Source organism: Gopherus evgoodei, unplaced genomic scaffold, assembly GCF_007399415.2.
Source record: "Gopherus evgoodei ecotype Sinaloan lineage unplaced genomic scaffold, rGopEvg1_v1.p scaffold_48_arrow_ctg1, whole genome shotgun sequence".
Taxonomy (NCBI): domain Eukaryota; kingdom Metazoa; phylum Chordata; order Testudines; family Testudinidae; genus Gopherus; species Gopherus evgoodei.
Window position 1 is genome coordinate 1,137,227 of NW_022060069.1, and position 25,559 is coordinate 1,162,785.

General features: G+C 62.1%; 1 protein-coding gene across 3 annotated transcripts; it reads left to right on the forward strand.

Annotated features, from left to right (window-relative positions):
- The first annotated feature begins 316 nt into the window (after nt 1-316).
- Nucleotides 317-25,493, forward strand: PRX (periaxin). Of its 3 annotated transcripts, none has more exons than XM_030546701.1 (7): nt 317-372; nt 12,675-12,730; nt 13,568-13,666; nt 14,658-14,786; nt 15,445-15,631; nt 16,841-17,034; nt 18,939-25,493. In XM_030546701.1, the coding sequence occupies exons 4-7, from the start codon at nt 14,760-14,762 to the stop codon at nt 25,176-25,178; spliced, it is 6,648 nt and encodes a 2,215-aa protein (XP_030402561.1). In that variant the 5' UTR covers nt 317-372; nt 12,675-12,730; nt 13,568-13,666; nt 14,658-14,759; the 3' UTR covers nt 25,179-25,493. The 3 variants fall into 3 exon arrangements, with proteins under 3 accessions (XP_030402561.1, XP_030402564.1, XP_030402562.1); XM_030546704.1 differs by having other exon boundaries at nt 15,472-15,631; XM_030546702.1 differs by having other exon boundaries at nt 13,572-13,666.
- The last annotated feature ends 66 nt before the right edge of the window (nt 25,494-25,559 follow it).

The window sequence follows — 25,559 nt, forward strand, 5'->3', positions numbered from 1 at the left end:
CAACCTGGCCGAGAAAGGAGCCTGCCTCTGGGCCAGAGCTGCCCCTGGCCCTTTAAGTGCAGAGCGTGGACAGTAAGTAATATCTGAATCCCGTAGGGGCTGTGAAAACACACACACACTCTCACACACACTCGCACAATCCCACGGACTCTGATGTCGGCCTGGCTGCAGCCAATGGCTGGGGAGCGCCTGCCCCTTTCTGCTCTGGGCTAGAACCTGGCTGTGTCTCCAGCCTCCTTTCCCCAGCCAGCTGCAGGGCTCGCTGGCCTGGGCCACTTCCCTCCGCTTGGCGGCGTTTGGCTCGGCGGGCTGGGGGTCCATCTCTCTGCCGGGGGGCGCAGAGAGCCGGGGCCAGGGGCTGCCAGCTCCCAGGTAAGGTGCTGCGTGGGGCTGCCCTGGCACTGCCCGTCTGTCGCCTCCGGCGAGTGGAAGAGCAGCAGCAAAACGTGCCAAGATCTCACAGGGGCTTCAAAACCCAGTTTCCTGCTACTGAATCCCAGCCCAGGGCGAACGAGCTCCCCACGCAGCGCTCCGGCCTTGGGGGTCAGTGCCGTGGGCAGGAGGGGACCCCGGTGCATTGCTGGTGGGATGGGCTGAGACCCGTCCGGCTCGTTTCATGCCAGGGTGGGGGGCTGTGAGCAGTGAGCTGTGCTTGCGGGCACCAGGGTCAGCTGGTGGCGAAGGCCCTGCACCGAGGGCGACATGCAGGGGTGCAGATGTGCCGCCTGCACCCCCGGGTGGCTCCGCAGGCCGGGTCGCTGCTGACGCTGATTGTTTGGGGAGCTGGGGCGAGCTCTGTGCCGTTGTGCGTTCTCGTGTTGGGAGGGGGGCTGGGCTGGGTTGGGGGGCTCTTTGTACTTGGCAGCTCAGGACTGGTGCTTGGCACGGGTGCGAGCGGCACCGAGCGAAGGGATGAGACCAGACCCCTGTGGCGGAGGTTAAGCCGTGTCACCTCAGGCCCGGCCAGCTCTGAGGTGCGCCAGTGAGGGGGGCAGGGGAGCCGAGGGGCAGCACTCTTGGGGGTGGTTTGAGTGATTGGCAGGGGGGTGCCCCGATCTCTGCTGGGGAATTGCCCTGGGAGAGGCTGACCCAGCCCGGTTGGATCTCTGGCACCGCCTGTTCCCTGGGAACTCGGGGTCTGTAGGAAGGAGGCTGGCGTGGGCAGGGATGTGGGGGTTGAGCTGGGTCTACATACACAGCGCCCGTGGCCGGGTCGGAGGGACTGTTCCATGGGGGGAGGGTGCACTCCCCAGCCTGGGAGGGGCCCGGTCTCAGGGTGGGGTTGGGGCCTGTGGGGCGGCCACCAGCAGGTTTCAAGGTTCAGCCACTGGCCAGCGGGGTTTGACCCCAGGGCTGCCTGGCCGCCCAGCTCGGTGTGGGTCATAGCAGGGCCCTGGTAGGCGTGAGGGGGATGAGCAGCCACCGCTCTGCAGTCTGGGCAGTTGCACCAGTGCAAGGCAGGCGTGCAAATGGTGACTGGCGCAAAGACCTGTTGGGGGCGGAGCAGCATGGGACTTGGGGGTGGGTGTTGTGTATGGCTGTACAGGGGGCCTGGTGGCGAATCCACCTGCCTCCGGCCCCGTGAGCTGAGCCTGCGGCTGGATTCTCTGCCCAGCCGCTCACTAGCACTGTGCCCCGTGGAGAGGGTCCCGGTGCCCCTGCTGGCTCCGCCAGTTCCAGGGGTGCAGGGTCAGGCTGGGCGGGAGCCAGTCCCGTGCGGTGCCGGTCTAGAGGGCAGGTCAGTCTGTGCTCCGATGCGCTGCCCCAGCACTGGAGTTGGAGCCTGGGCACCCTGGGGTGCACAGTCCCTGGCTGGTGTGGATGGGAGCCTGTGGAAATGCCCCAGCTCTGGGCTTGGTCCCTTGCAAAGAGCGAGTCCTTGTGCTGGGCCCCCCGAGCTCCCCTTGCTCTGTTACTCTAGGCAGTGACTCCCACTGCTCCCCCCACGCGTGGCCTGGCTGGCAGGGGCTGTTCTTGCCCAGCGCACGGTGCCCAGGGGCAGCCGGGGCTGGGCCGTTCCAAGCAAGGGATGGGTCTGCCCACTGCTGCACTCCTGCCCCAGCAGTGCCCAGGGCTCCAGCCTGAGCTCCTGGCCCTGCCGCGTTTGGAGCTGTGCAGATAGGGTTGGGAGCTGTATGGATAGTGGGACCAGGCTGCTGTAGCCAGGCTGGCGCGGGACGGGGCTCGTGGTTTACTCAGCTCAGCTGGGAAGAGATTTGAGTAAAGCAGCACGAGCTGCGGCTAGAGGGAAGTACCAGGGTCCGCTGGCCTGTGGTGGCCCCTGCCCGAGGACCCTGTGGGCTAGAGACCAGGGCCCTAGCTGGGTACATTGCACCTGCTACGTGCTCCTCAGGGGGACTGGATCAAACCGCGCCCTTGCCAGCAGGGCGGGTGCCCGCTCCCCTCCAGCGCGACAAGCCCTGGCGGTAGAAGTTCCCAGCCAGTGCTGGATTAAAGGGTCTGAGGGCGTTGTGGAAACTGGGGGAGGGGTGGCACGTTTGCTCATATTTGGCCCAGCCACCCCCACCCCCAGTCATGAAGGGGGCGGGGGGCTGGGCTCAGTCTGGGTGACATGCAACCTTCGATGCCACCCGTCCGAGTATGGTGGTCAGGGTCCCCCCTGCGCCGAGGGCTCCATGCGAGAGCACCCAATGCCTGCTGGTTACTCCAGGCCTTGGTGCGACCGTCTCTGAGCCAGCGCAGCCGTGCTGGCCGGGGATCACGCTGCCCGCCGGAGCTGGGCGGGCACGAGGTGGGAGCAGAGAGCTGGTTTCAGAGCCACCTCACGATGTCTCCTGGGACAGGAATGGTTACACTGGCCAGAGGGGGCAAGGCTTTGGCTGGCACAAAGTCACCCCAGAACCAGCACTGTCCTGCCAGGGCAAGCGGGCAGCCACTTCCCCTGCAAACTGGGCACGCTTGGTTGTTTGACCTGGGCTTCTCCCCCGGCCTCGCGGGGAGCCGGGCCTGGACCCGAGGGAACCAGGGGGTGGCTGCTCTGGGAACCCAGCCACTGCTGCCGCGTCAGTGGTTCTGCACTGGGAGCCAGGGGACCTTGGTGGGGCCGCGACCTGACCCCCTGCGGCCAGCGCCAGCCAGGCAGGATGCGTGCCGTGAGTCGCCACACAGGAAGCCACTTCTCAACCTCCTGCCGCTCAGATTCCCCAGCCCTGCTTCCTCCAGGAAGCCAATTGACAAGTTTGTTTTGCCTGCAGCCTCTTCTGCCATGAAGGAAACGCTCCCGGGGTGGGGAGGTGGGAGCTGGTGCTGAGCTGGGCGCCCGGCCTGGCGGAGCTGAGGTGCTGCTTGAGGGGGCTGAGAGCCGGGGATTTTAGGGCTGGATTTTCCGGTTCGGGGCAGCACCGTCTGACTGGTTGCAGCCAAGACCCCTGCCAAGGGCTGTCCGAGAAGCCGCCCCAAGCGAGCCCAAGGCCGGAGCGTTGGAAAACCAGGGTGGGAGAACAGCCCTAGACACGAGGCCGCGGCTTGAATTCAGTCGCTGGCTAATTAGATCCTCCGCGTAATCGGCTCAGACTCTTTGACCCCCCCTCATTTAATTCAAGCAGAATCGCTGGCACTAAACCGCCCCCGCTGGCTGGTGTCTCCTGCCACAGAGCTGCCGGGGCAAACGGGAACGTGCTGGGAAGTGGGGCCCTGGCGTGTGATGGGACCGGGCGGGATCGTCCTGGGCACTGGAGCCCAAGGCCGGGGCTGTGTCCCAGAACGAACTGCAGTGGGCAAGTGGGGGAAGGGGCAGCCTGAGCCTGGCGTGGGGGAGGAAGAGGGGGAGGAATGAACTTGAGGGGCCGGGCGGGCTGCCTGTCGGCTTGAGGCAGGGCTGGGCAGACGGGGGCCGGCCGCCGGGACAGAATTAGAAACGGGAAGCCGGAGCAGGGTGGAGCGCGGCCGAGGTGCTGGAGCCAGGGAACTGGAGCCTCTGGTGCCGCTCGGCCTCGGGCCAGATACCGTCCGAGAGCAGCCTGGGGCTGGCCAGCGAGTGCAGGGGGGGAAGAGGAGGCCTCGCCTGCCCCAGCTTGGAGCCATCCTCCCTTGTGGCTGCAGGTGGTTCTTCCGCGGACATCCCCTGGCCTGGCCTTGCTTCCAGCTCTCCTGTCTGCACCCCCATGCCCCCCTTTCCACCGCAGGGTTGATGTGCCCATTACTGCTGCCTCTGGGCCTGGGCCTTCATGCTGCCCCCACCCCAGCCCCTCGGGGGAGCTGGGCGCAGGGCAGGGGATGGGGATGGTCAGAACGGGCCCCAAGCTCAGCAGGGCCCCCCAAAGGGGAAGGGTCGGGGCCCCCTGGTTCTCTCACCAGGCCTGGCTGGGAGCCCGTGGTGCCCTGTCCCCCCACCCCGCTGGGGGATTGGCACTGCTGGGCAGGTGTGGGGCTGTGCCCGGAGAACATCACTGCCCCTCTGCATGAGCTTGGGGTACCCTGTCTCCCCACCCCGCTGGGGACTTGGCACTGCTGGGCAGGGGTGGGGCTGTGCCCGGAGAACGGCACTGCCCCTCCACGTGAGCTCAGGGTGCAGTGGACCAGGGCTGTGCCCGCTGGCTCAGGAGGGGGCCTGGCACCACTCCAGCATGGGGGGCCAGCTGCAGCTTGGGTCTGGGGCGGGTACAAACACACTGTATGGCCTCCAGGGCCCACATGCGCTGGTCAAACCGCTGCCCCTCCCCACCTGTGCAGTGGCTCACAGCCGTGTGCCCTCCTGTGTGTTTGTCCGCGCAGTGCACCAAGGCAGAGAGCCCCTGGGTTCTCTTCTCAGCTCTGCCATCGGCCCGGCCCCTCTCCATGCCGGGTTCCCCATCTGCCTGGTCTGGTCTGTGAGCTGTGTGGGGCAGGGCTGGGGCTCACTCCGCGGTTGTGCAGCGCCTAACGCAGAGCGGCTCCAGCCTAGATGTCACCACGCTGCAGTGGCGATGGCTCCTGACCAGGGCTGAGGCCGAGCTCACCAGGAAACATTTTTTTGTTCCCAGGAAAGATTTCAGCAGAAACAGAAGCTTTAGTGACATTTTTCTTTGTTGTTTTTATTTTTCCAGCTTTTCATCCCCAAAAAGAGAGATTTTGGGGGCTTGGCTGACATCAGGAATTTCTGCACTGCTGGGAAAAGTGGGTTTGTCCCAAAGCACGTTCCGAGGGAAACGCTTCTCCCCGCAAGCAGGGGGTTTGTTTGGCCTGCCAGCTCCGTGGGGCAGGGACCGTCCCGTTGGTCTGACTGCAGCGCCTAGCGCTGGGGGGCCCTGGGCCGGGGCTGCACACTCCAGCTCTGCGCCAGCTTTTGGGTGTCTGGGTTTGGTTTGCTTTGGGTTTTGTTGCTGGCAGAAAGAGCTAAAACTCGACACATTTTCATCCCTTTGCAGCACAGAAAGCTGGAGTCTCCTGAAATAGCCCCCGGGCCCCTCCTTTCCCACCCCCGGTTAATTTTTTTCTGCTGAGCCTATAAAATACTTGGCATTCCCCACTCCTTGCTCCCGCGGGGAGCAGCGGCAGAAGGAGCCGGAAAGGCGAACAAGCTGCCGGTTGTCCGGCTAGCGAGTGGGACGGATTCTCCGACTCTCGTTTGCTGACTTTCCCCAGGGGGCTTGGGCGCTTTAGGCAGGGAAAGCAGCGCAGGGGACGTGTCTCTGTGCGGCCCGGGGTGGGGGGCCTCTGCAGCCGGAAGGAATCTCGCCCTCTGCCCAGCATTTCTTCCCCCTGGGAGGAGGACTTGGGTTCGCCTCTCTTCCCACCTGCCCAGGGCTCATGGCTGGCTGCTGCTCCCATCTGCCCGGTTCCGTTCTGGGCGGCGTGGGGTTAACGGGAGCCCTGGTTTCCAGCCTCTGCAGAGCTGGGGAGACAGCGTCTCCCCAGGGTCACCCCTGAGGCCGGTCTCTGACCCCCAGGGTTGAGCTGTCCCCTGCTCCAGAGGAAAGGTGGCCTTGGAGTGGAGGCATCGGACAAGGCTATGGGAGGCTGCCCAGGCTCCTTGGGCAACATCATCTCTGGGCCTCAGTTTCCCCATGTGGATGGGAGACTGGGCGCTGGGTCAGGCTGTATGATGGGGCCACGTAGGCTGAAGGACAGGGAGTCAGGTCCTGGCTCTGTTACCTACTTATGGGCAAGTGACTTCCCCTCACTCTGCCGCGTCCCTGCTCCTGGGAGCTCCTGGCATCTCCCACGCGGGGTCTGGGCAGCGCCTGGCACCAGGGGGTCTCTGGGCACTATCCTGATGCATCTGGTAACAAGCGCCTCCGGCATGACACGCGGGATGGAGCTCAGTTCCCGACTGGCTTTTGACCCGGCTTGTCTCAGCGTCGCGTCAGGCGTGTGGGAGCTGGGGATCGTCTGCGCTCTCGTCCCCTGGTGCTCGGTCTCTGCCACAAGACCCGACTCCTGCAGCCCCTGGCGTTCGGCAGGGGACGTTTATCGCAAATACGCCTCTCCACTGCCGGGCTGTGCAGGCTGGTCGTGTAGACACTCCCCCCCGCAGCTCCTGCACCTCGACGAGAGCTGGCAGACCCCTTCCGCCCATCTCGCCGCATCTACCCCAGGGCTCGCTCAACACCCCTGGGCTAAACCAGGCCAGACCCGAGCTGCTCTGGTTTTAATCTCGGGGGTTAAACCAGGCTCAGGCTCGCTGGGGGCAGCGCACTCCTGATTTGTGAACATGGGGTAGGGGTGAAAGTCGAGTTGAGAGCGTGTGCCCGGGGGGGGTCGTGCCCTTTAACTGCACCACGTGAAATTCATGCCTGGAGTTAAGTCAGATGAACTCTCATAAGAGCGGCCAGACCAGGTCAGATGAAAGGTCCATCTGGGCCAGTGTCCTGTCCTGACAGTGTGTCACGGACTCGCAGTCGTGCCCACTCGTGGCCCTTGCAGTCCCTGGGGGATCCCCCTTCAGTGCGACAGCCCTTCTCGGGGGGCCACTCTCTCCGGGGGTAAGGCCCCTCCAGGAGTGGCACCAGGGTTTCTGGCCCCCTAGGCAGAATTCGGAGGTGGCATCTTGTGCGCTCCCCATGGGACGCGCAGGAGCTTCCGGTTCCACTCCCATCGCGCCGCCGAAGAAGGACCCTCCACCGAAATGCTGCAGGCGACAGCGGCCGTCATTGAGCTGCTCAATTGCCTGCTGCTGTTTTCCACGGCACGTCGGCAGAAGGTCCTTCTTCGGCGGCGCGACAGGAGCGGAACTGGAAGCTCCCTCGTGTCCTGTGGGAAGTGCACAAAATGCCGCCTCCGAATCCTGGCGCCCTAGGCGGTCGCCTAATGGAAGCGCCAGCCCTGGGCCCCTCCACCTCCTGGAGCCGCACCTCTCTGAGCCTCAGCACGTCTGTCTCTGCCGTGGGCCCCCACTCAGGGAGTCCACGTGCTCTGGGCCCCCGGGGCCTCCACCCCCAGAGGGAATAATGCCCCCACCCCTGTTCTCTAGCCCGGAGCGACTCTCAGCCAGCGTAACACAGGAGGGTTTACTGAGCATCCGAACCCAGCACAGGAAACTCTCAGGCCTGGCTCCCTCAGCCCAGCACATCCCAGTCCCCCTGCAGCCAGGGGGGGCTCTGCCTGCTCCCCCTCTCCAGCCCCGAGCCCCCCTCCCCAGCTGGGCCTCCGATATCCCCGGCCCCAAGCCCCCCCCCGTCCATTGGCTTCTCTCCAGGGAAACAGGGTCGTAAACTGGGTCCCCTGGGTCTCCTCTCCTCTCAGCCCCCCTCTGGCTGGAGCCGGCTGGTCAGGTCACCGGGGTCTCTCCCCACAGCCCATTGTCCTTCCACTGGCCAGAACCGGCTGTGAGTCCTGAGCTGGGCCTCCGGGTCACCAGGTCACCAGTCCCTGGGGTCTCCGTCCTCCAGGCCATCGTCTGGGCTCCCTAGTTCCCTCCCCGGTCCTGTGTCCCAACAAACTCCCTCTCCCCTCCCCTCGTTAAACCAGTAACACCTGGGGACACCGAGTCCCACCCCCTCTGCATGCAACCCCTGGGAAACCATGAAAAATTTTAAAAAATCCCCCACTTTGTCACACAGTGGCCAGTGCCAGGTGCCCCAGAGGGAATGAACAGGGGATCAGCAAGCGACCCATCCCCTGTCGTCCATTCCCAGCTTCTGGCAAACAGAGGCTGGGGACACCGTCCCTGCCAGCCTGGCTAGTAGCCACTGAGGGGCCTGTGCTCCAGGAATCTATCTACCTCCCCTTTGAACCCTGTTATGGTCTTGGCCTTCACAGCATCCCCTGGCAGGGAGTTCCACAGGCTGACTGTGCGCGGGGGGAAGAAATACTGCCTTTTGTATGTGTTATACCTGCTGCCTGTTAACGTCATTGGGTGACCCCTAGTTCTTGTGTTACGAGGAGTAAATAACACTTCCTGATTTACTTTCTCCACACCAGTCATGATTTTATAGCCCTCTATCCCATCCCCCCTTAGCCGTCTCTTTTCCACACTGAACAGCCCCAGCCTGATTGATCCCTCCTCCCACGGCAGCCGGTCTAACCCCCCTCAGCATTTCTGTTGCCCTTTTCTGAATTTTTTCCAAGTCCAGTAGATCTTCTGTGAGATGGGGCAACCCCATCTGCCCACGGGTTCAAGGTGTGGACGTCCCATGGATTTATACAGAGACAATTCAATATTTTCTGTCTTATTATCTCTCCCTTTCCTAATGATTCCCAGCGTTGTGTTCGCGCCTTTGACGTCGCTGCACCTCGAGTGGGTGTTTGCAGAGAACTAGCCACAGTGACGCCGAGATCTGTCTTGAGTGAGAACAGCTCGTTCAGCCCCCATCATGGTGCACGGCTAGTTGGGATGATGTTCTCCAACGTGCATCACTTTGTATTTATCAACACTGAATTTCATCTGCCCTGTTGTTGCCCAGACACCCAGTGTTGTGAGGTCCCTTTGTAGCGTGGTGAGTCCCTGGCCTGGAACCTGGGCCCGCGAGGGGGCAGGGGATATCTGGGCCTGTAGAGGTGTGTTTACAGTGGTCAAATGGCTCCTGTTTAACTAACCTGGGGCTGTTTGGGCAGGCCCCTGGGAATGGGGAATTACCACCACCCCTGGCCACGTGCCCTCTTCCACTCGAATTCTTGCAGCCAGATAAGCCAGCCGGCTCCTCCGTGGGGACCAGTCCCCAGGGCTGGGGGCACGTTGCGGGCAGCTTGCGCCCTGTGCTGGGGGGGAGCTGCCGAGTGTGTTACCTGCCAGGCTGAGTGGGGGGGCTGGAGAGGAAAGTGCTCACGGGCCCGAAGGCTGGGATGCTGGGCTTGTTGTGAGGTCTTTTACAGTAGCACTTACAGGCACACAGTGAGACGGGGGAGCACCTTACCCTTACCCCCCCCCCACTGAGAGCAGGGGGCCCCTTGGGGTTGGGCACTGCACAGACCCAGTAGATGGTTGCTGCCCCAAATTGTTCCCAGTCTGACCAGACAAAGGATGGACCTGGGTCCGCGACCTGCTGGGCCCCACTCCCCTCCCCAAGCTGGGACCAGCCCCCAGGGGTCACGGCTCCCCGACCCATTGGGCCCCCCTCCCCTCCCCTCCCCAAGCTGGGACCAGCCCCCAGGGGTCCCGGCTCCCCAACCTGCTGGGCCCCCCTCCCCTCCCCAAGCTGGGACCAGCCCCCAGGGGTCCCGGCTCCCCAACCTGCTGGGCCCCCCTCCCCTCCCCAAGCTGGGACCAGCCCCCAGGGGTCCCGGCTCCCCGACCCATTGGGCCCCCCTCCCCTCCCCAAGCTGGGACCAGCCCCCAGGGGTCCCGGCTCCCCGACCCATTGGGCCCCCCTCCCCTCCCCAAGCTGGGACCAGCCCCCAGGGGTCCCAGCTCCCCGACCCATTGGGCCCCCCTCCCCTCCCCAAGCTGGGACCAGCCCCCAGGGGTCCCGGCTCCCCGACCCATTGGGCCCCCCTCCCCTCCCCAAGCTGGGACCAGCCCCCAGGGGTCCCGGCTCCCCGACCCATTGGGCCCCCCTCCCCTCCCCTCCCTCCCCAAGCTGGGACCAGCCCCCAGGGGTCCCGGCTCCCCGACCCATTGGGCCCCCCTCCCCTCCCCTCCCCTCCCCAAGCTGGGACCAGCCCCCAGGGGTCCCGGCTCCCCGACCCATTGGGCCCCCTTCCCCTCCCCTCCCCGAGCTGGGCCCAGCCCCCAGGGATCCCGGCTCCCCAACCTGCTGGGCCCCCCTCCCCTCTCCGAGCTGGGACCAGCCCCCAGGGGTCCTGGCTCCCCAACCCACTGGGCCCCCCTCCCCTCCCCTCCCCAAGCTGGGACCAGACCCCAGGGGTCCCAGCTCCCCGACCTGTTGGGCCCCCCTCCCCTCCCCAAGCTGGGACCAGCCCCCAGGGGTCCTGGCTTCCCGACCCGCTGGGCCCCCTTCCCCTCCCCTCCCCTCCCCTCCCCAAGCTGGGCCCAGCCCCCAGGGATCCCGGCTCCCCAACCCGCTGGGCCCCCCTCCCCTCTCCGAGCTGGGACCAGCCCCCAGGGGTCCTGGCTCCCCAACCCACTGGGCCCCCCTCCCCTCTCCGAGCTGGGACCAGCCCCCATCTGAGAAAAAGAACCGGGTGGGGAGGGTGGCTGTGGAGCTGCTGCTGTTGCCTGCGGGTGGGAGGAGCCCGGGCTGTGCAGAGGCATTGTTTGGGGTCCCGGGAACTTTTGCCCAGAATTTCAGCTATGCCAGCGTGGCCCTGGGCAGGACGCAGGGACCCATTGTTTCCCGGGGGCTGGGAATGTGAGATGTCAGCCAGTGACCTTTCCAGGGACGGGCCCCGCTGGCACAGGCGTGGGAATGAAATGCCACCAGGCCCCGTGCAGAGATGGGCGCCCGATGCCAGTCTGCCCCCAGGCTGAGATGGGGGGGGCCCATGAGGGGTGCAGTGGGGAGAGGGGAGGTGCAGAAGGGAGAACCTCTTTGGGTCTGGGGCAAGGAGGCGTCAGGTGCAGGGAGCCTCAGGGAGAAGGGCACAGCCAGAGTCGCTGAGTAAGTCACTGTAGGGCTGGGAACCGGGAGCCAGGACTCCTGGGTTCTCTTCCTGGCTCTGGGGTGGATGTGGGGGTGACTGGCTTAGGGGAGCAGCCTATGAGGGGGCAGGGCATTGCCATTCAAAGCATTCTGCCCCCCCCACTGGTCTTGCCCCCCCAAGGCTGTCAGGGGAGTGAGATGAGCAGCATCTGTGCTGACCCCTGACCCCCATATGGATATTGCACAGTCTTGCCCATCCGTCTCCTCCCCACAGGAGCTAGTGCGTCTCGGTGAGGGGCAGGCTCTCTCCGTGGGGCACTAGTACTGGGATGCTCGAGCACGCGCCTGCAGCTCGTCAAACCTTCCCTTGGCTCCTGTGTTTATTGCTGTCGGGAACTCCACAGTCCACACAGCTCAGCTGCCGAGCTGCCCTTGGTGTATGTGCCTTGCACCCCCCGCCCCACACTTTGGGTGGTGGCTTCTATTCTTTCCAGCTATCATGCTCCACAAAAGGGTTAATTGCTGCTTCCATTTAGCCCAAAAGAAGGTCTGCAATCCACAGGCCAAAAGACCCATTTGTTGGCAGCAGTGAACGCCATCCTGCATACCAGCCGGACAAGGAAGTTGGCGGCTGAATGAAGTGGAACTGGGCTGGACGGGTTTGCTCTGAGGTGACACCTCGTGCTGTTCGGAGTATGGATTGTAAAGGGAGCGACACACTTGATACCCCGTTATGGAGCTGAGCGGGGGGCTGGCTCTCACACTACACCGAGGGCTGGGGTCCTGCCTGGGAAACTTGCCAGCCCTGCCCCAGCGAGATGAACGTGGCGGGTGGCTGAGTGAGCCCCTGTGACGGCCTGGGGATGGGTGCGTGGTCCAAGCCTCCCAACTCCCTGGGCAGACCTGCCTGCCTGGGGGCCCTGGGACCAGTGCACGGTGTAGCCCCCCCAAAGACAGCAGCAGGGGCGCTGGCCTGCGAGGGGCTGGAGGAGTGTTGAGGGCCAGGCTCCCCATCTGTGTTATCAGGTTGGGGGTTGGGCTGGTTTCCCTGCTGACCACTGGCTGGAATAAACAGGGCCCCGGGGACGCTGGTTCCTGACAGGGCCCTGGGGGGGCCATGTTTAGATCAGGTTCCTTTGACCTCGGGGGCTCTCCCCTCACCGCAGGGCCAAGTCCCAGCGGGGGAGGGAGAAAGTGGCCCCGTGCCGGGGCTTTCCCGGCAGTGACCCCGAGGTGCAGTTACGTGCCCTGGGGCACCTGGGGCTGGCCGGGAGCTCCCCCCGTCCTGCGCCGGCTGTGTTAAATTGCACTACGTTGTGTGGTGGTTTGGGGCACGGCTCGTGTGTGACGCCCAAACGCCCTTTGCTGTTCGGAGCCTGCCAGACGCGTCCACCCACTGCATGGCGAGGCTACGCATCCGGACAGGACGGGGCGATGGGAAACCAGGGAAACGGAGCCGTCTGGGATGCGAGATCCTCTGCTGGAATCTGGGACGCTGGACGGAAACCCCCCGGGGGCAGCAGCTCCCCTGAGATCAACGATCTCAGCAGCCTGTGGGCTGGGGTCACCGATGGGACCCCTCCTCCCCCCTGCATTGCCCTGGCCAGATCCCAGCAGTCCCTTGGCCTTCGGCCCCGAATCTGGTAGTGGAGCCGCAGCGTATTTCTAGGTAGGCTCCTGCGAGTGTTGTGTGACCCCCCTCGCGCCCTCTCCCCTTCAGGGCTCCTCAGCGGTGTTGTTTTCCCTGTCTGGCAGGCGTGGAGAGCGAGCGGCCGGGCGGCCATGCTGTCAGCGCAGGAAGCCAGTCTCCCGTAAGTAGCTGCACGGGGGGTTCACGCCGGCTCCCTGCTCCAATTCACAGGGAGTTGGGATCTGATCTGCAGGCCCAGGGCGAGGAAGGACCATGGACCAAGCTGCTCAGGGCAGCCTTGGATCAGACCCCCCAGCCCCTCCTGGATTTCCAGGCCACTGGGCACAAGCCTTGGCTCAGGGGTGCAGGCTGGTTACCGTGTGCAGCTGGGCACGCGGCCCTGCCCGAATGCGCTGCCAGGGAGACAGATGGACAGATGCTAGGCAAGAGCTGTGGAGAGGGATCTAAACCCTCCTGCTTTTACCGGCCAGGGCTCAGGAGCTGGGCCAGGGCTCTGGCAGACGGGAGACTGCACTAGATGGCCCCCAGTCTGATCCCATTCCCGATCCCTGCACCAAGCAGTGTGCGGTCCCCGAGTCGCCCCAGCCGGGACCCAGCCCAGCCTGTAGGGTGGGTTGCCCAGTTTTGTGGCTGTGTGGGGTCCTGGAGCGGCAGGGGCCTGCAGAGCAGGGATAGAGGTGGAGAAGAGGGTCCTGAACCTCGTCTGCTTCCTGCTGGGACCCTGTGGCTGGTGGGGCTCAGCTGCAGCTGACCTGCCGCCACCGAGCATTGGGGCCGTGGCTGGCCTGCAGCGAGGATAACAGCCTCCCACTGCTGCTGGCTGGGGGAGCGATTCCCATAGCTGACAAGGTAGGGTTTTGTGCTGCGGAGTGGCAGGCCCTAGGCCCCGCTGGTGCCTTGGGGGGCGGTCAGCACGTTAGCCTGGGTGTTTGTGGCTGAGAGGAGGTGGGAGTGGGATTGGCTCCAGGTGAGTCCTGTTTTCTCTCCCCTGCTCAAGACAGCAGAGGTAAAGGAGAAGTGGCCTGCACAGCCCCAGCCCTTGCCCGGGCCCCGGCCACGCCTGTCACCCGAGGAAGCCAACAACGCGCAACGAGCCGTAAGGCCGGATGGGGCAGGGGAAGGGCTAAGGGAGGCAGCAGGGAAAGTGGCTGGGATCGTGGCTCTGAAAGGCCTTTCTCTATTGCTGGGCTGGTCCACGAGTCAGCAGATCCCCGAGCTAATGGCTGGGAGGCAGCCTCTGAAAGCACACGAGTCCCAGGGATGTTTAGTGTAAATAGATAAGATGGGCACAGAGAGGGGGCTGGGACTTGCCCAGAGCCACAGAGCAGGTCAGTGGCAGAGCTGGGAGAGAACTCAGGAGTCCTGGCTCCCAGCCCCCTGCTCTAACCACTAGACCCCCCTCCCTTCCCCTCCCCTTCCAGAGCTGGGGATAGAACCCAGCCCCCCTGCTCTAATCACTAGACCCCATTCCCCTCCCAGGGCTGGGGGGAGAACCGAGGAGTCCGGGCTCCCAGCCCCTTCTGCTCTAACCACTAGCCCCCCTCCCCTCCCCTCCCAGAGCTGGGGATAGAACCCAGCCCCCCTGCTCTAATCACTAGACCCCATTCCCCTCCCAGGGCTGGGGGGAGAACCAAGGAGTCCGGGCTCCCAGCCCCCTCTGCTCTAACCACTAGCCCCCCTCCCCTCCCCTCCCCTCCCAGAGCTGGGGATAGAACCCAGCCCCCCTGCTCTAATCACTAGACCCCATTCCCCTCCCACAGCTGGGATAGAACCCAGGAGTCTGGGCTCCCAGCCCCTTCTGCTCTAACCACTAGCCCCCCTCCCCTCCCCTCCCAGAGCTGGGGATAGAACCCAGCCCCCCTGCTCTAACCACTAGACCCCATTCCCCTCCCACAGCTGGGATAGAACCCAGGAGTCTGGGCTCCCAGCCCCTTCTGCTCTAACCACTAGCCCCCCTCCCCTCCCCTCCCCTCCCAGAGCTGGGGATAGAACCCAGCCCCCCTGCTCTAACCACTAGACCCCCCTCCCCAAGCTCCCAACCCCTTTCCAAGGTCCCAGGGCTCACCCCACCTCTGCCCCCGTTGCAGGCCCAGAAGGAGAAGCTCCATGCAGAGCTGAAGTGGGTCTTGCAGCAGAAAGGCAAGAGCCAGCCCAGCGCCTCGGAGCCAGAGACACCCCCCGCCCCCGCCATGGAGACTCAGACCAGGATGATGGAGGTGAGGGATTAACTCTTCCTAGCCTGCCCACCTCTCTCCTTCACTCCCAGCACGGACCCTCCCTCCCCCCATTGAACACAACGCAGCGGCCCCAGGACTCACCGTCCAGCCCAGTGGCTTCCGGGTGCCGCCTGTCAGCCTAGGGCCTCCGGAGCCCAGCTGTGCCAGGCGCTGTGCAGCCCCCCACTGGAGAGATCCGCCCTGCCCCAGCCCCCGGGGCAACCCCCGTGGGTCTGTCACACGCGTGATCTCTTGGGGGATTTCTGCAGCCCACCAGTGCCGTGGCTCCAGGGCCAGCCGCTCCCTCTGGCCTCTGCCCTCACCCTCCCAGGGTGCAATCCCCAATGGGCCCTGGGCTGCTGCTTTCACGGACTCGCCCCGGCAGCCTGGGAGCAGCCACAGGCCCGTCTGTCCTGCCGTCCCTACGTGCCGGGCTGGCACTCGGTTATTCCCAGGGAACCGAGCCCAGCAGCAAATGGCTCCTGTCTTGTCCCGGATCCACCTTCTTCTCCCTGGGGCCGTTCAGCCTCACGGCACCCCGGTGAAGAGGCAGACCCAGTGGGGGGGTCATGGGTAGCCGGCACTGTGCCCGCCAGTCCTGTCTGAGCCCAGGGCCCAGCTCCTGGGAGCTCAGCTTAGTGCCAGCTTCCCCCTGCAGCTTCTCGCTGGGTCTCTCCCCCGCCAGGAGGCAGCGAAGATGTCGGAGCTGGTGGAGATCATCCTGGAGACAGAGGCCAGGGCCGGGGCCAGTGGGATCAGCGTGGCCGGTGGGGGAAAGGAGGGGCTCTTTGTCTCCCACGTGCTGAGGGAGTCCCCTGCGGCCAAGGCCCTGAGCCTGAAAGAAGGTGAGTGACACTCGGAGGGAGGGGAAGGTGAGTGGCCTCGTTCCTCAGGTGAGTGGTGAAGGAGTAAGCCAGGGACCCAGGTCTGCCACCAACTCCCTGTGGGACCCTGGGCACGGCCCTGGTGCTCTCTGGGCCCCAGCGCCCGGTCTGGGAACTGGGGAGAACCATCCTTCCCTGGTCTGTTGGCACTGGAAGTTTGTTGGGACGGGGGCTGAGCAGCGCTCGGCCTGATGGGAAGCACAAACCTGAGACAGGGTCTGTCTGTGCAGCGCCCGGCCCGACGGGGGGCCCCCGACCTTGGCAGGGATCTGTCTATGCAGCACCCAGTCGGCCGGGGGCCGAGCAGCGTAGCTGGGCTGAGGATCGCCCCAGCTTTGTTAAAGCTTGCTCTGTGGGTGATGGGAGGGGGGTGCCCCATAGCTGGCGGATCCCCAGTTCCACTCGCAAGGTAGCAGTGCTGGGCAGGTCCCCTGTCACTCAGAGTTCCCAGTGGGACGGGTGCCCCCTGCACAGCGGGCATGAAGTGGCCCCCTTGCTGACAGGCCCACGGCTAAAGGGGCACTCAGCTTCGTTGGTGCCTAGAGGGGCTGCCCAGGGTATCGCTTGCCCAGCTGGGTGGCCGAATTATAACCTCTGAGCAGCCAGAGTGAATATGCGATCGGTGTCTCTGGCTCCGGGCTTGGGGAGACATTAATGCCACAGAGTCGGCAGGAGGGAAGCGTCCGCAGCCGGCTGCTGCCAAGCAGCTGGCGTGGCCTTTGTCGCTGTTACGCCGCCAATGAGCGTAAACCCGTCCTGCCCATAGCAGTGTGGTAAGCTGGGAGCGGGGGCCGCAGGGGACGGCCCAGTGACTGCGGGGGGCTCTGCTTTTAAAATGCTGGGAGAGGAACGCTGGTCAATTTCCTGGCTTCTACATGGAGCAAGACTTTATCCAGGCACCTCCCACGGCCCCACTGCCAGAGCGTTTCGCGATCTCAGCAGGGAGCTGAACCCCAGCTGAGCTCCCGTGTCCCCGGCGCAGGCCCTAAACCACTTGTTTGGTTGGGGGGCTTCGAACCCTGGCCAACATCCCCGCATGGGTGACGTGCGCCTGCCGCGCTAGCCCTTGGCACTCCCAGCGATGGCTGCCCTGAGGGGAATCCAGCGCATGGCTTCTGTTTCTATTGCACTATTTGCTGCCCCTAAACTCCCCCCAACCCATCCCCGCAGGTGACCAGCTCCTGAGCGCCAGGGTTTACTTTGAGAATGTCCGATACGAAGACGCCCTCAGGATGCTGAAGTGCGCGGAGCCGTACAAGGTCTCCTTCTGCCTGAAACGCACCGTTCCCCGGTCAGACGTCCCCAGGAGCCCCACAGCTGGCGGCCTGGAAGTGAAGGGACCCCAGGCGAAGCTGGCCAAGCTGGTACGCAGTACCAGCCCCTCCTGCTGACCTGTAACTCAGACACGGGTTTGATTCAAATGACTCACAAAGGGAAATGGTAGTGATTGGGGGCGGGCTGGGGGGGTGTTTGTTCATTTATAACTGAGCTGACTTTGAGACTCAGCAACATCTCTTGGGCTGATTCTCAGTTACCCGCTTCCTGCAGGTGGGGGACTTCAAAGGCCCCTTTGTGTTCCCTGTATTCTGGGCCCCTGGTGTCAATGACTGCAGCCTCAGGGCGGCTCTAACTCATGCTTTAGCCCTTCTGGCCCTGGGGGGCAGGAATAGTCCCAGTGCAGTGCGCTCTGGCCACACACCCTGATCCGCCTCCTAAAATCAGAGGCTCGGAGCAGGGTCCTGCCAGCCACATGCTAGCCAGGGATGACCCTGCAGGGTGGCTGGGATTCCCTGATGGCTACTTTAGCCCCAGAAGGGCCTGGCATGACTGAGGATCAGGCCCCGGCGCTCTGAAACATAAGAGCTCCATGATGGGGACTGCTGGGCTGGGCCGGGCCCACTGGCAGGGACCCCATCTCGCTGGGGCAGGGGAAGGGACGGAGCAGAAGGTCTCTGATCCCAGCAGTATGGGATGGAAATGCCCCCTTACAGGGGCTCGCTCCGAATCAGCGCAGGACTGTCCTTGTTTGCTAGTGCCTCCCCTTGTCCCGTGTTGGACCCCCCCCCCCCCGCCACAGGACTCCAGTCCCCTTGTAGGACAGGAACTAACAGGCCCTTCGCCTCCGTACCCTGGCAGTGAGGAGCTATTTCCCTTCGTACTCACTGCTAGTCCCGTCCCCTGGTGCCATCCGCAATGATTCCTTTTCCTGTCGGTAACCTGCAGGAGGGGACACCAAGAGGGACGTCTAGGGGCCTAGGGCTCCATGGGCATGGGGTCTGGGGTGTTTGCATATTGCTCCATGGGTATGACAGTGAGGGAGCGGGTGTGACAGAGTTTTGGACTGGGGGCTCTCTCCCCAGCTCTGGGAGGGGAGTGGTGTCTAGTGGTTAGAGCAAGAGGGCTGGGAGCCAAGACTCCTGGGTTCTCTCCCCAGCTCTGGGAGGAGAATAGGGACTGGTGGGTTAGAGGCGGGGGGGCTGGTAGTCAGGCCTCCTGGGTTCTATCCCGGTTCTGGGAGCGGAGTGGGGGCTGGTTGGGGAGGAGGGGCTGGGAGTCAGAACTCCTGGGTTCTCTCTCTAGCTCTGCCACTGACTATTGTGACCCTCCCATCACATCACCTCTTGATGCCCGAGTTTCCAGGCCTGTTAGTGCAGGATCTAGGCCAGGTCTGCCCTGCAGGCTTACTTCAGTATAACTACATTGCTCTGGGGTATCCCCGCTCTGGGTGACCGTAATGCCCTGTGGAGACAGCGCTATGGACAGAGGTGGAGTTGAGCCGCCGGGACAGCTCTCTCCCCTTGGCTTAGAGCGGCTTCGCCAGAAGCACTCCAGCGGCACTGGCGCTGGTCTGGAGTGTAGACCTGCCCGAAGAAGTGGGAGTGGGCTGGCGTGTGGCTTGTCTAAGCCGTGGTTGTGAGGCAGGGAGAGCGCGTGGCTTGGTAGCTGCTATTATCCCGAATACATCCCAACATAAGTAAACACGCCATTAGCCTCGGAACATGGGCAGCCTCCTGGGAGCGACTGCTGAAGATGGGACAGGGACACGGAGAATGCTGTTCAGATGGCAGTCCAGGAATGTAGATTGCATGCCGCGAGCTGGGATCGCAGGGACAGAGCTGCAGTGTCAGTCCCAGGTTGCATGCTGCTAGTGCGGCGACAGAGGTGGAGGTAACGTTCCCACCCTGCACAGCCGCCAGGGGTGCTCGTTGGGGCGCAGAGGCTGGAACCTGATTGACAGGGCTGTGTTCTCCCTCTCCTCTCTCCCCAGAGCATAAAGAGCCTGGCGCCCACGAGAAAGCAGAAGGGGAAGGGCCTGGCAAAGGCCCCGGAGGAGGAGGTGGCCCTGACAGGCAGCGTGGAGCCGTCGGCAGGGAAGCTGGATGTGGCACCTGTGGACGTGGAATTCTCCTTGCCCAAGTTCGCCAAGCTAAGGAAGGCAAAGAGTGCGACCGAGGCGGGAGCAGCCGGGCCAAGCCCAGACATCTCTGTCGAGCTCTCCTCTTCGCACATCAAGGGGAGGAGGCTCAAATTTCCAAGGCTGAAGGTGAAGGAGGCGGCAGGCGCGCAGGTGCTGGCTGTGACGGGGACGCTGGAAGCAGCCCGGCCCAAGGGGAGCGTGGAAGGGGAGGCAGGTGTCCAGGGGAAGGCCCCCCAGTTTGCAGCCCCATGCCCCAAGGTGAAAAAGCCCAAGGAGGATGCTGGGCTTGTGGAGGTCGAACTCAAGGACCAAGTCAAGTTCAAGGCCCCCCAGGTTGAACTGGACATTCCCATCCCTGACCTCAAAGCCCCCAAAGTAGCGGCTGGCGTGGAGACTCCGGAGATCTCGGGCAGAGAGGAAGCTTTGCAGCTCAAGCTGCCGAAGTTCGGGGTGTCCGCTGGGCCTCCGGAGGGGGAAATGGAGGTAGAGCGGCTGGAGGGGAACCTGAAGGTGCCCAAAGTTGGGATTTTCCTGCCAATGGCAGACCGGGAAGCAGAAGGGCCAGAGGAAGAGCTCAGGGCTGGCATCAAACTCCCCTTGGTGGAAATAGCAGCCCCCAAAGTAGAGGTGGACTTGAGCCTTCCCAAAGTGGAAGGAGCCCTGGAACCACCAGACGTGAGCGCCAAAGGGGAAGGCTTGAAAATCGAAATGCCCAAGTTTGGCATCTCTGCAGGGGAAGTGGAAGGCACCCTGAAAACACCCGCCATCCCAGCCCCCAAGCTCGGCACTTCTCTGCCCAGCGACAAAGGGGATGCCGAGGGGGCAGCCGGGAGGTACAAAGCTGGCATGAAGCTCCCCTCCCTTAACATAGGGGTGCGGCAGGTGGATGTTGAGATCCCCCTTCCCAGGGGCAAGGCAGACACAGAATGGGAAGTGGAGCTCCCTGACGTGACTGTGAAGATCCCCAAGATCAGCCTGCCCCCGCATGGGGGCAGAGCCAAAGAGGAGGAGGTGGAGAGGGAGCTCAAGGTGCCCCAGGTGGAAGTGAAAGTGGGGAAGGCAGAGGGGGAGAGCCCTGAGTTAAAGGCAAAAGGTCCCAAGATTAAGATGCCAAGCTTTGGGATCTCCCTGCGGGAACACAAGCCCGATGCAGACACTAAAGCGAAAGAGCCTGCTGCCGAAGGGAAGATGAAATTCCCTGTCGTGAAGATGCCGTCCATCGACATCTCTGTCCCCAAAGCTGCCGACGTGCAACTGCCCAAAACGAAAATGGAACCAGCTGGGCTAGCCGGTGAGGGGAGGGTGAAAGCCCCTGATGGGGATGGTGCTGAGGGTCCCGAGTTCAAATTCAAAATGCCACAGGTGTCGCTTCCGAAATTCGACCTCTCTGGCATGGCCGGGAAAGCTGAGAGCAAGGCCCACGTGCCTTCACCCAAAGCCCCGCAGCTGGAGGCCGACACCGGGGGCCTGGAGATTGTGGCTGGGAAGATAAGTGTGCCCACACTGGGTATCTCTGTGCGGGGGATTAAGCCGGTCGATGTGGAGCTGTCGGAGGCCTCTATGCGAAAGCCCAAGCTTGAGATAGCTGTCGAGAAGCCGAAGATTGAGGTGAGGCTGCCTTCAGGAAAAGCTGATGGGAGGAGGCTGGAGTCTGAGGTGGAAACGGCCCAAGCCAGGCTGAGTTTCCCGTCAGTGAAGATGCCATCGCTGGACATCGACATGCCCAAGGTAGGCGTTGATCTGGATCTGCCAAAGGCAGAGCCTGGCTTCGAGGGAGAGCTGAGGGCAGTGGCAGACCTGAAGGAACGCAACCTCCAGCTGCAAAAGCCCCAGGAGCCTCTCCCAAATTTCGGGGCTGTCTGCAAAGACTTGGAGGTGGAGATCGATGTGCCAGTTCCCAAGGCCAAGGCTGACCGCCCCACACCACGAGCAGAGGTTGAGCTCCAGGGTGCAGCCTTTGAAGGCCCGGATCTAAGTGGGATGGTGGCGAAGATCCCCAAGGTGGATATTTCATTTGGGAAAGAGAAGCTGGAGGCTGAGGAACTGGACAGAGCAGGGCTGGAAGGGAAGGGCAAAGCGGATACGAAGTTCCCAAAGGTTGGCCTAGAACTGAAAAGCCCCGAAGTGAAGCCTGGGATCCTGGAGGCCACAGTGAAGCTGCCCTCCGTTGAAATTTCAACGCCTAAGCTCCCCGATGTGGCCATCGAGGTCCCGCTGGGGGGCACAGCTGCCGTTGACATCAGTGGAAAACTGCCGGAGACCGATACCAAGCTGAAATCGCCCAAATTCTCTTTCCCCAAATTTGGCATCTCTGGCCCAAAGGTTAAGAAAGGAGGCCTGGAGGCTGTGGCACTGCAAGCTGAGCTGGAGGCAGAAACCCTGGAAGCAAGTACCAAAGGGCCTAAGCTGAAGATGCCAAAATTTGGGCTCTCATTCTCCAGGTCGAAACAGGGGGCCGACTTGGATGGGCCCAGGCTCTCTGCGGAGGGAGAGGGGAAGGCTCCCAAGGCGAAGGTGGAGATCTCAGGGCCTCACGTCGATATGGACTCCCCCGAAGCCAAAATGAAGCTGCCTTCAGTGAAACTTCCCACAGTTGACATCTCCAGCCCCAGAGTGGATGTGGATATTGACTTGCCCAAGGGAAAGGGGGACGTCTCAGACCAAGGGGTCACACAGGCTGGGGAAATATCGCCTAACATCAGCATGGAGGTCCCAGACATTAAGCTGAAGATGCCAAAATTTTCACTGCCAAAATTTGGGGGCCAGGACAGGGAGAAGCAGCTGGAACTGGAGCAAGAGACACTCAAGGGAGAAGTGAAAGGGAGCGTCGAGGCCTTGTCCGGAGAGCTAGACGGGAAATCAAAGGGCAAGGAGGCCAAGATGAAGATGCCCAGGTTCAAAATGCCATCATTTGGCATTGCCAGGAAGGATGTAGAAGTGTCTGGGCCCAGTGTGACAGCTCCTGAGATTGATGTGAAAGGCAAGAAAGGGAAAGCAGCTGCCAAAGAGCCCGACGTGGCTGCTGGGAGCCCCAAGGAGAAGCTAAAAGGCCCCTTCATGAAGATGCCAAAACTGACGATCTCTTCTCCCAAGGCTGACCTAAAAGTAGAAGCCGACATGAGAGGCTCCAAAGATGAAAGTTACATCCAAGGCCCCGACATAGAAATTAAAATGCCCCAGGTTGAGCTGCCAAAGTTTGGAGCCAAAGAGGAGAGAGCCAACATGGAGATGTCTGAGAGACCGGAAAGCCCTGGCACCAAGTTAAAAGTGGGCACGGTTAAGATGCCATCACTAGACATCTCTGTACCTGACCAAGTTCCTTCATTGCAGATCTCCGTTCCCGGTGTAAGAGCGGAAGGCGAGCCATTGGTGAGAAAGCCGGTCATGGACGTCTCTGAGGCTGATATCAAGGGGTATGAAGGAAACTTGAAAATCCCCAAGGCGCCTTCCATTGACATCTCTGCACCAAAGCTAGACTTGGATATCAGCTTGCCAAAAGCCAGTGTGGAGATGCTGGGCCAGCATGAGCCTGGGCTGAAAATAGAGGGGGATGCCGCCTTTAAGAAAGCAGACACCAAAATTAAGATGCCCAAGGTGGAACTGCCCAAATATGGGCTGGAGGGTTTCTTGGGGAAAGACTTGGATAGAGAGATAAGTGGTGCCGAGGCAGAAATGCACCTCCTCAAAGGACAAAAGCTGAAAGGGCCTTCCATAAAGGACCAGAAAATAACCCTGGAGATGGAAGGGGGCAAATATGCAGCTGATGCTACCGAAGCCTCCCTGCTGGGTTCTAAGATCCGGGTACCCAAACTGGATATTTCCTTGCCCAAAGCCAGGCTGTCAGACGTAGAGGTACCTCTGACCGAGGGGGAGATCACCATCAAGGGACTGGAGGAAGCCGAGGGGAAATTTAAGCTGCCATCAGTTGGGCTACCTAAATTTTCTACCCCGAAGGTGAAAGCTCCAGAGGTGGGATTTGATGTTGGCTTAAGCAGAGATCAAGACTTTGCTCTGGACACGTCTGGGCTGCATGGGAAGGTGCCCAAAGTCGAAGTGAGTGGCCCAAAGATTAAGCTGCCTAAATCCGGGGGAGCTAGTTCTGATGACCAATGGGAGGCAGATATAAACTCATCCAAGACCCCCAAGGTGGAGCTTAAACCCCCTAAATTCCAGGGGAGCCTCGAGACCCCAGGCAGCGAAGTGGGGGTGAAAGAGGCTAAACTCAAAATGCCATCGGTTCCCATCGGCTTCACTGTGGGCAAGGGAGAGGGGGAGAGTTCCCCCAGGACAAAGGACTCTGAGACAGAGGGTTACGACAGCAAGTTCAAACTGAAGATGCCCTCGTTCGGGATTTCCAAAGTTGGCACAGAGGCCAAGGGGGACGAGTCCAGGATGGACACCCAGCCCCTCTGCCCCACAGCAGAGGGAACGGACTTCTTTAAAATGCCTCAGCTTGCCATTCCAGACGTGGGGTTCTCAGCAGGCCCAAGGGAAGCTCCAGCTTTGGAGGGGGGGAAAGCCGAGATGGGTGGAGACACCAGGGTCAGTGTTGAGAAACTGGCAGGTGCTGAAGATCTGGAGCAAGACGTGGGAGGGTTAGAGGTCAGGCTCAAGATGCCCAAAATCAAGATGTCACCATTCGGGATTTCAGGATCCAAAGGGGACGAGGGGAATATGACGGCATCTCTCCACAGCCACAAGGGTTCAGACAGTGAACAGAGGGGGGGGAAGAAATCCCTGCTCAAAATGCCAGACCTGGAGCTCTCTGCCCCAAGTATCAAGGCGCATGCAGAATATGAAGTTGAGGGGGCTCAGCTTCACCACAGTGGCTCCACAGAGCTGCCGAGAACTGGTGCCACTGGCATCCAAGGTGAGGATCGTAGTGTCAAGGCTCCAGGAGGGAAGGGGGACACTTCTGAAGCCGAGGCAGGGAAGAAGTATAAAATGAAACTGCCCAAGTTTGGGATCGTCCTGCCCAAAGCCATCCAGGAAGGAGGAGAAGGGCACCTTTCTAGGGGGGAAAGCAAGGCCCAGGAGGCTGAAACCAAGGTGAAAATGGCCAAGGTGAAGAAGGCGGTCTTTGTGCTGGTGAAGCCCAAGGGGAAGGGGGCAGAAGCAACCTCTGGGCTCTTGGAAGGAGATGGCGAAGCTACTGCTGGCTCCTTGGAAAGGGATGGGGATGGCAAGGCAAAGGTGCCCAAAATAAAGCTGAAGCCCAGCTTTGGGCTCTCCCTCTCCAAACCCAAAGCTGGAGTGGAAGTCAACGGGGAGCTAGAGCCCTCAGCCAAGGAGGAAGGGGATCTGGAGAAAGGCTCCAAGCTGAAGCTGCCCAAGCTGGGCTTCTCCAAGACCGAGGTCACGGACCTGGGCACCAGCGGGAAGGGATCAGCATCTCAGCTCAACGGGGAGGAGGGAGAACTTTCTCTGCAGAATGGCTCCCAGGACAGTAAGGCAAAGCTGGCCAAGATCAAGCTGCCCCAGGTTGAATTCTCCTCCCCGTATAAGGCAGCAGAGATGGACCCTGAAATGAACCTCAAGCTGGTGAGGGCGGAGGAGGCCAAGGATGAGGCTCACATCAGCACCTTCATGGCTCTCAAGGCGGCCAAGCTGAAGTCCCCCAAGATCACGTTCTCAGGTTTCAAGAAGAAAGAAGGGGAACACGCCGGGAATGTGGTCTCTTCGGCTGCCAGGACAGAGATGGCCTTGTTGGAAAAGGGGGAGAGGGATCAAGATGCCAAGCCAGAAACATCCAAGGTCTCACTGGGCTTCACCTCCAAGTCGAAGGGGGAATACAATGTGGAGAGAGGCGAGCTGGATGGCAGAGAGAAATCCCCTAAGTTCAAGTTCCCTAAGCTGGCCTTCAGCCCCAAAATCAGAGGAGTGCTAGAAGTCACTTCTGAGCAGCAGGAGAGAGGGGGCTCCTCCCAGGGGGAAGGAGAGAAGGGGCCGGGAGCACTGGAGGGATTCAAGATTCGGACGCCCAAGCTGGGTTTCTCCACTCAGCTGGAGGAGCAGATCCCAGAGGAGGGAGGGGGCCAAGTGAAGCCAATCAAGGGCGAGGTGATGGTGGGGAAATCGTCCCCCATATGAGGTTGGACTGGGGCAGGGAAAGCAGAGACTTGAACAGCCCCCAGCCCCTCGCGTTGGGAGCTCGGCAGGCTGGTATCTGTACAGTGCTGTGATAGATGCACTAACCACAAGACGAGCTTTCAAACCACAGCGTGGGACGGGGGTGGAAATGGGGGTGGGGGGAACCCAGCTGTTCTAATAACCAGCCCGTGTGGGCTCCCCCCTGCTCTGACTCCTCCCTGATGGGGGCCAAGTGAATCTTCTTGGGGCAAGACTTTTTTTTTTTTTCTTAATTTTTATTGAAAATAATGTGAATAAATAACCAAGCTACACTTAGTATTTTTTACAGTTTTACCAGTTTAATAAACAGCCCCTTGGACCTGGTGCCAGCCCGTTCCCCCA

Excerpts from the sequence above, each read along its gene's own strand:
- PRX (XM_030546701.1), top strand. The coding sequence starts at position 14,760 with ATGGAGACTCAGACCAGGATGATGGAG. Across the intron at positions 15,632-16,840 it reads GGCCCTGAGCCTGAAAGAAG|GTGACCAGCTCCTGAGCGCC; the intron begins GTGAGTGACACT and ends CCATCCCCGCAG. Across the intron at positions 17,035-18,938 it reads AGGCGAAGCTGGCCAAGCTG|AGCATAAAGAGCCTGGCGCC; the intron begins GTACGCAGTACC and ends CTCTCTCCCCAG.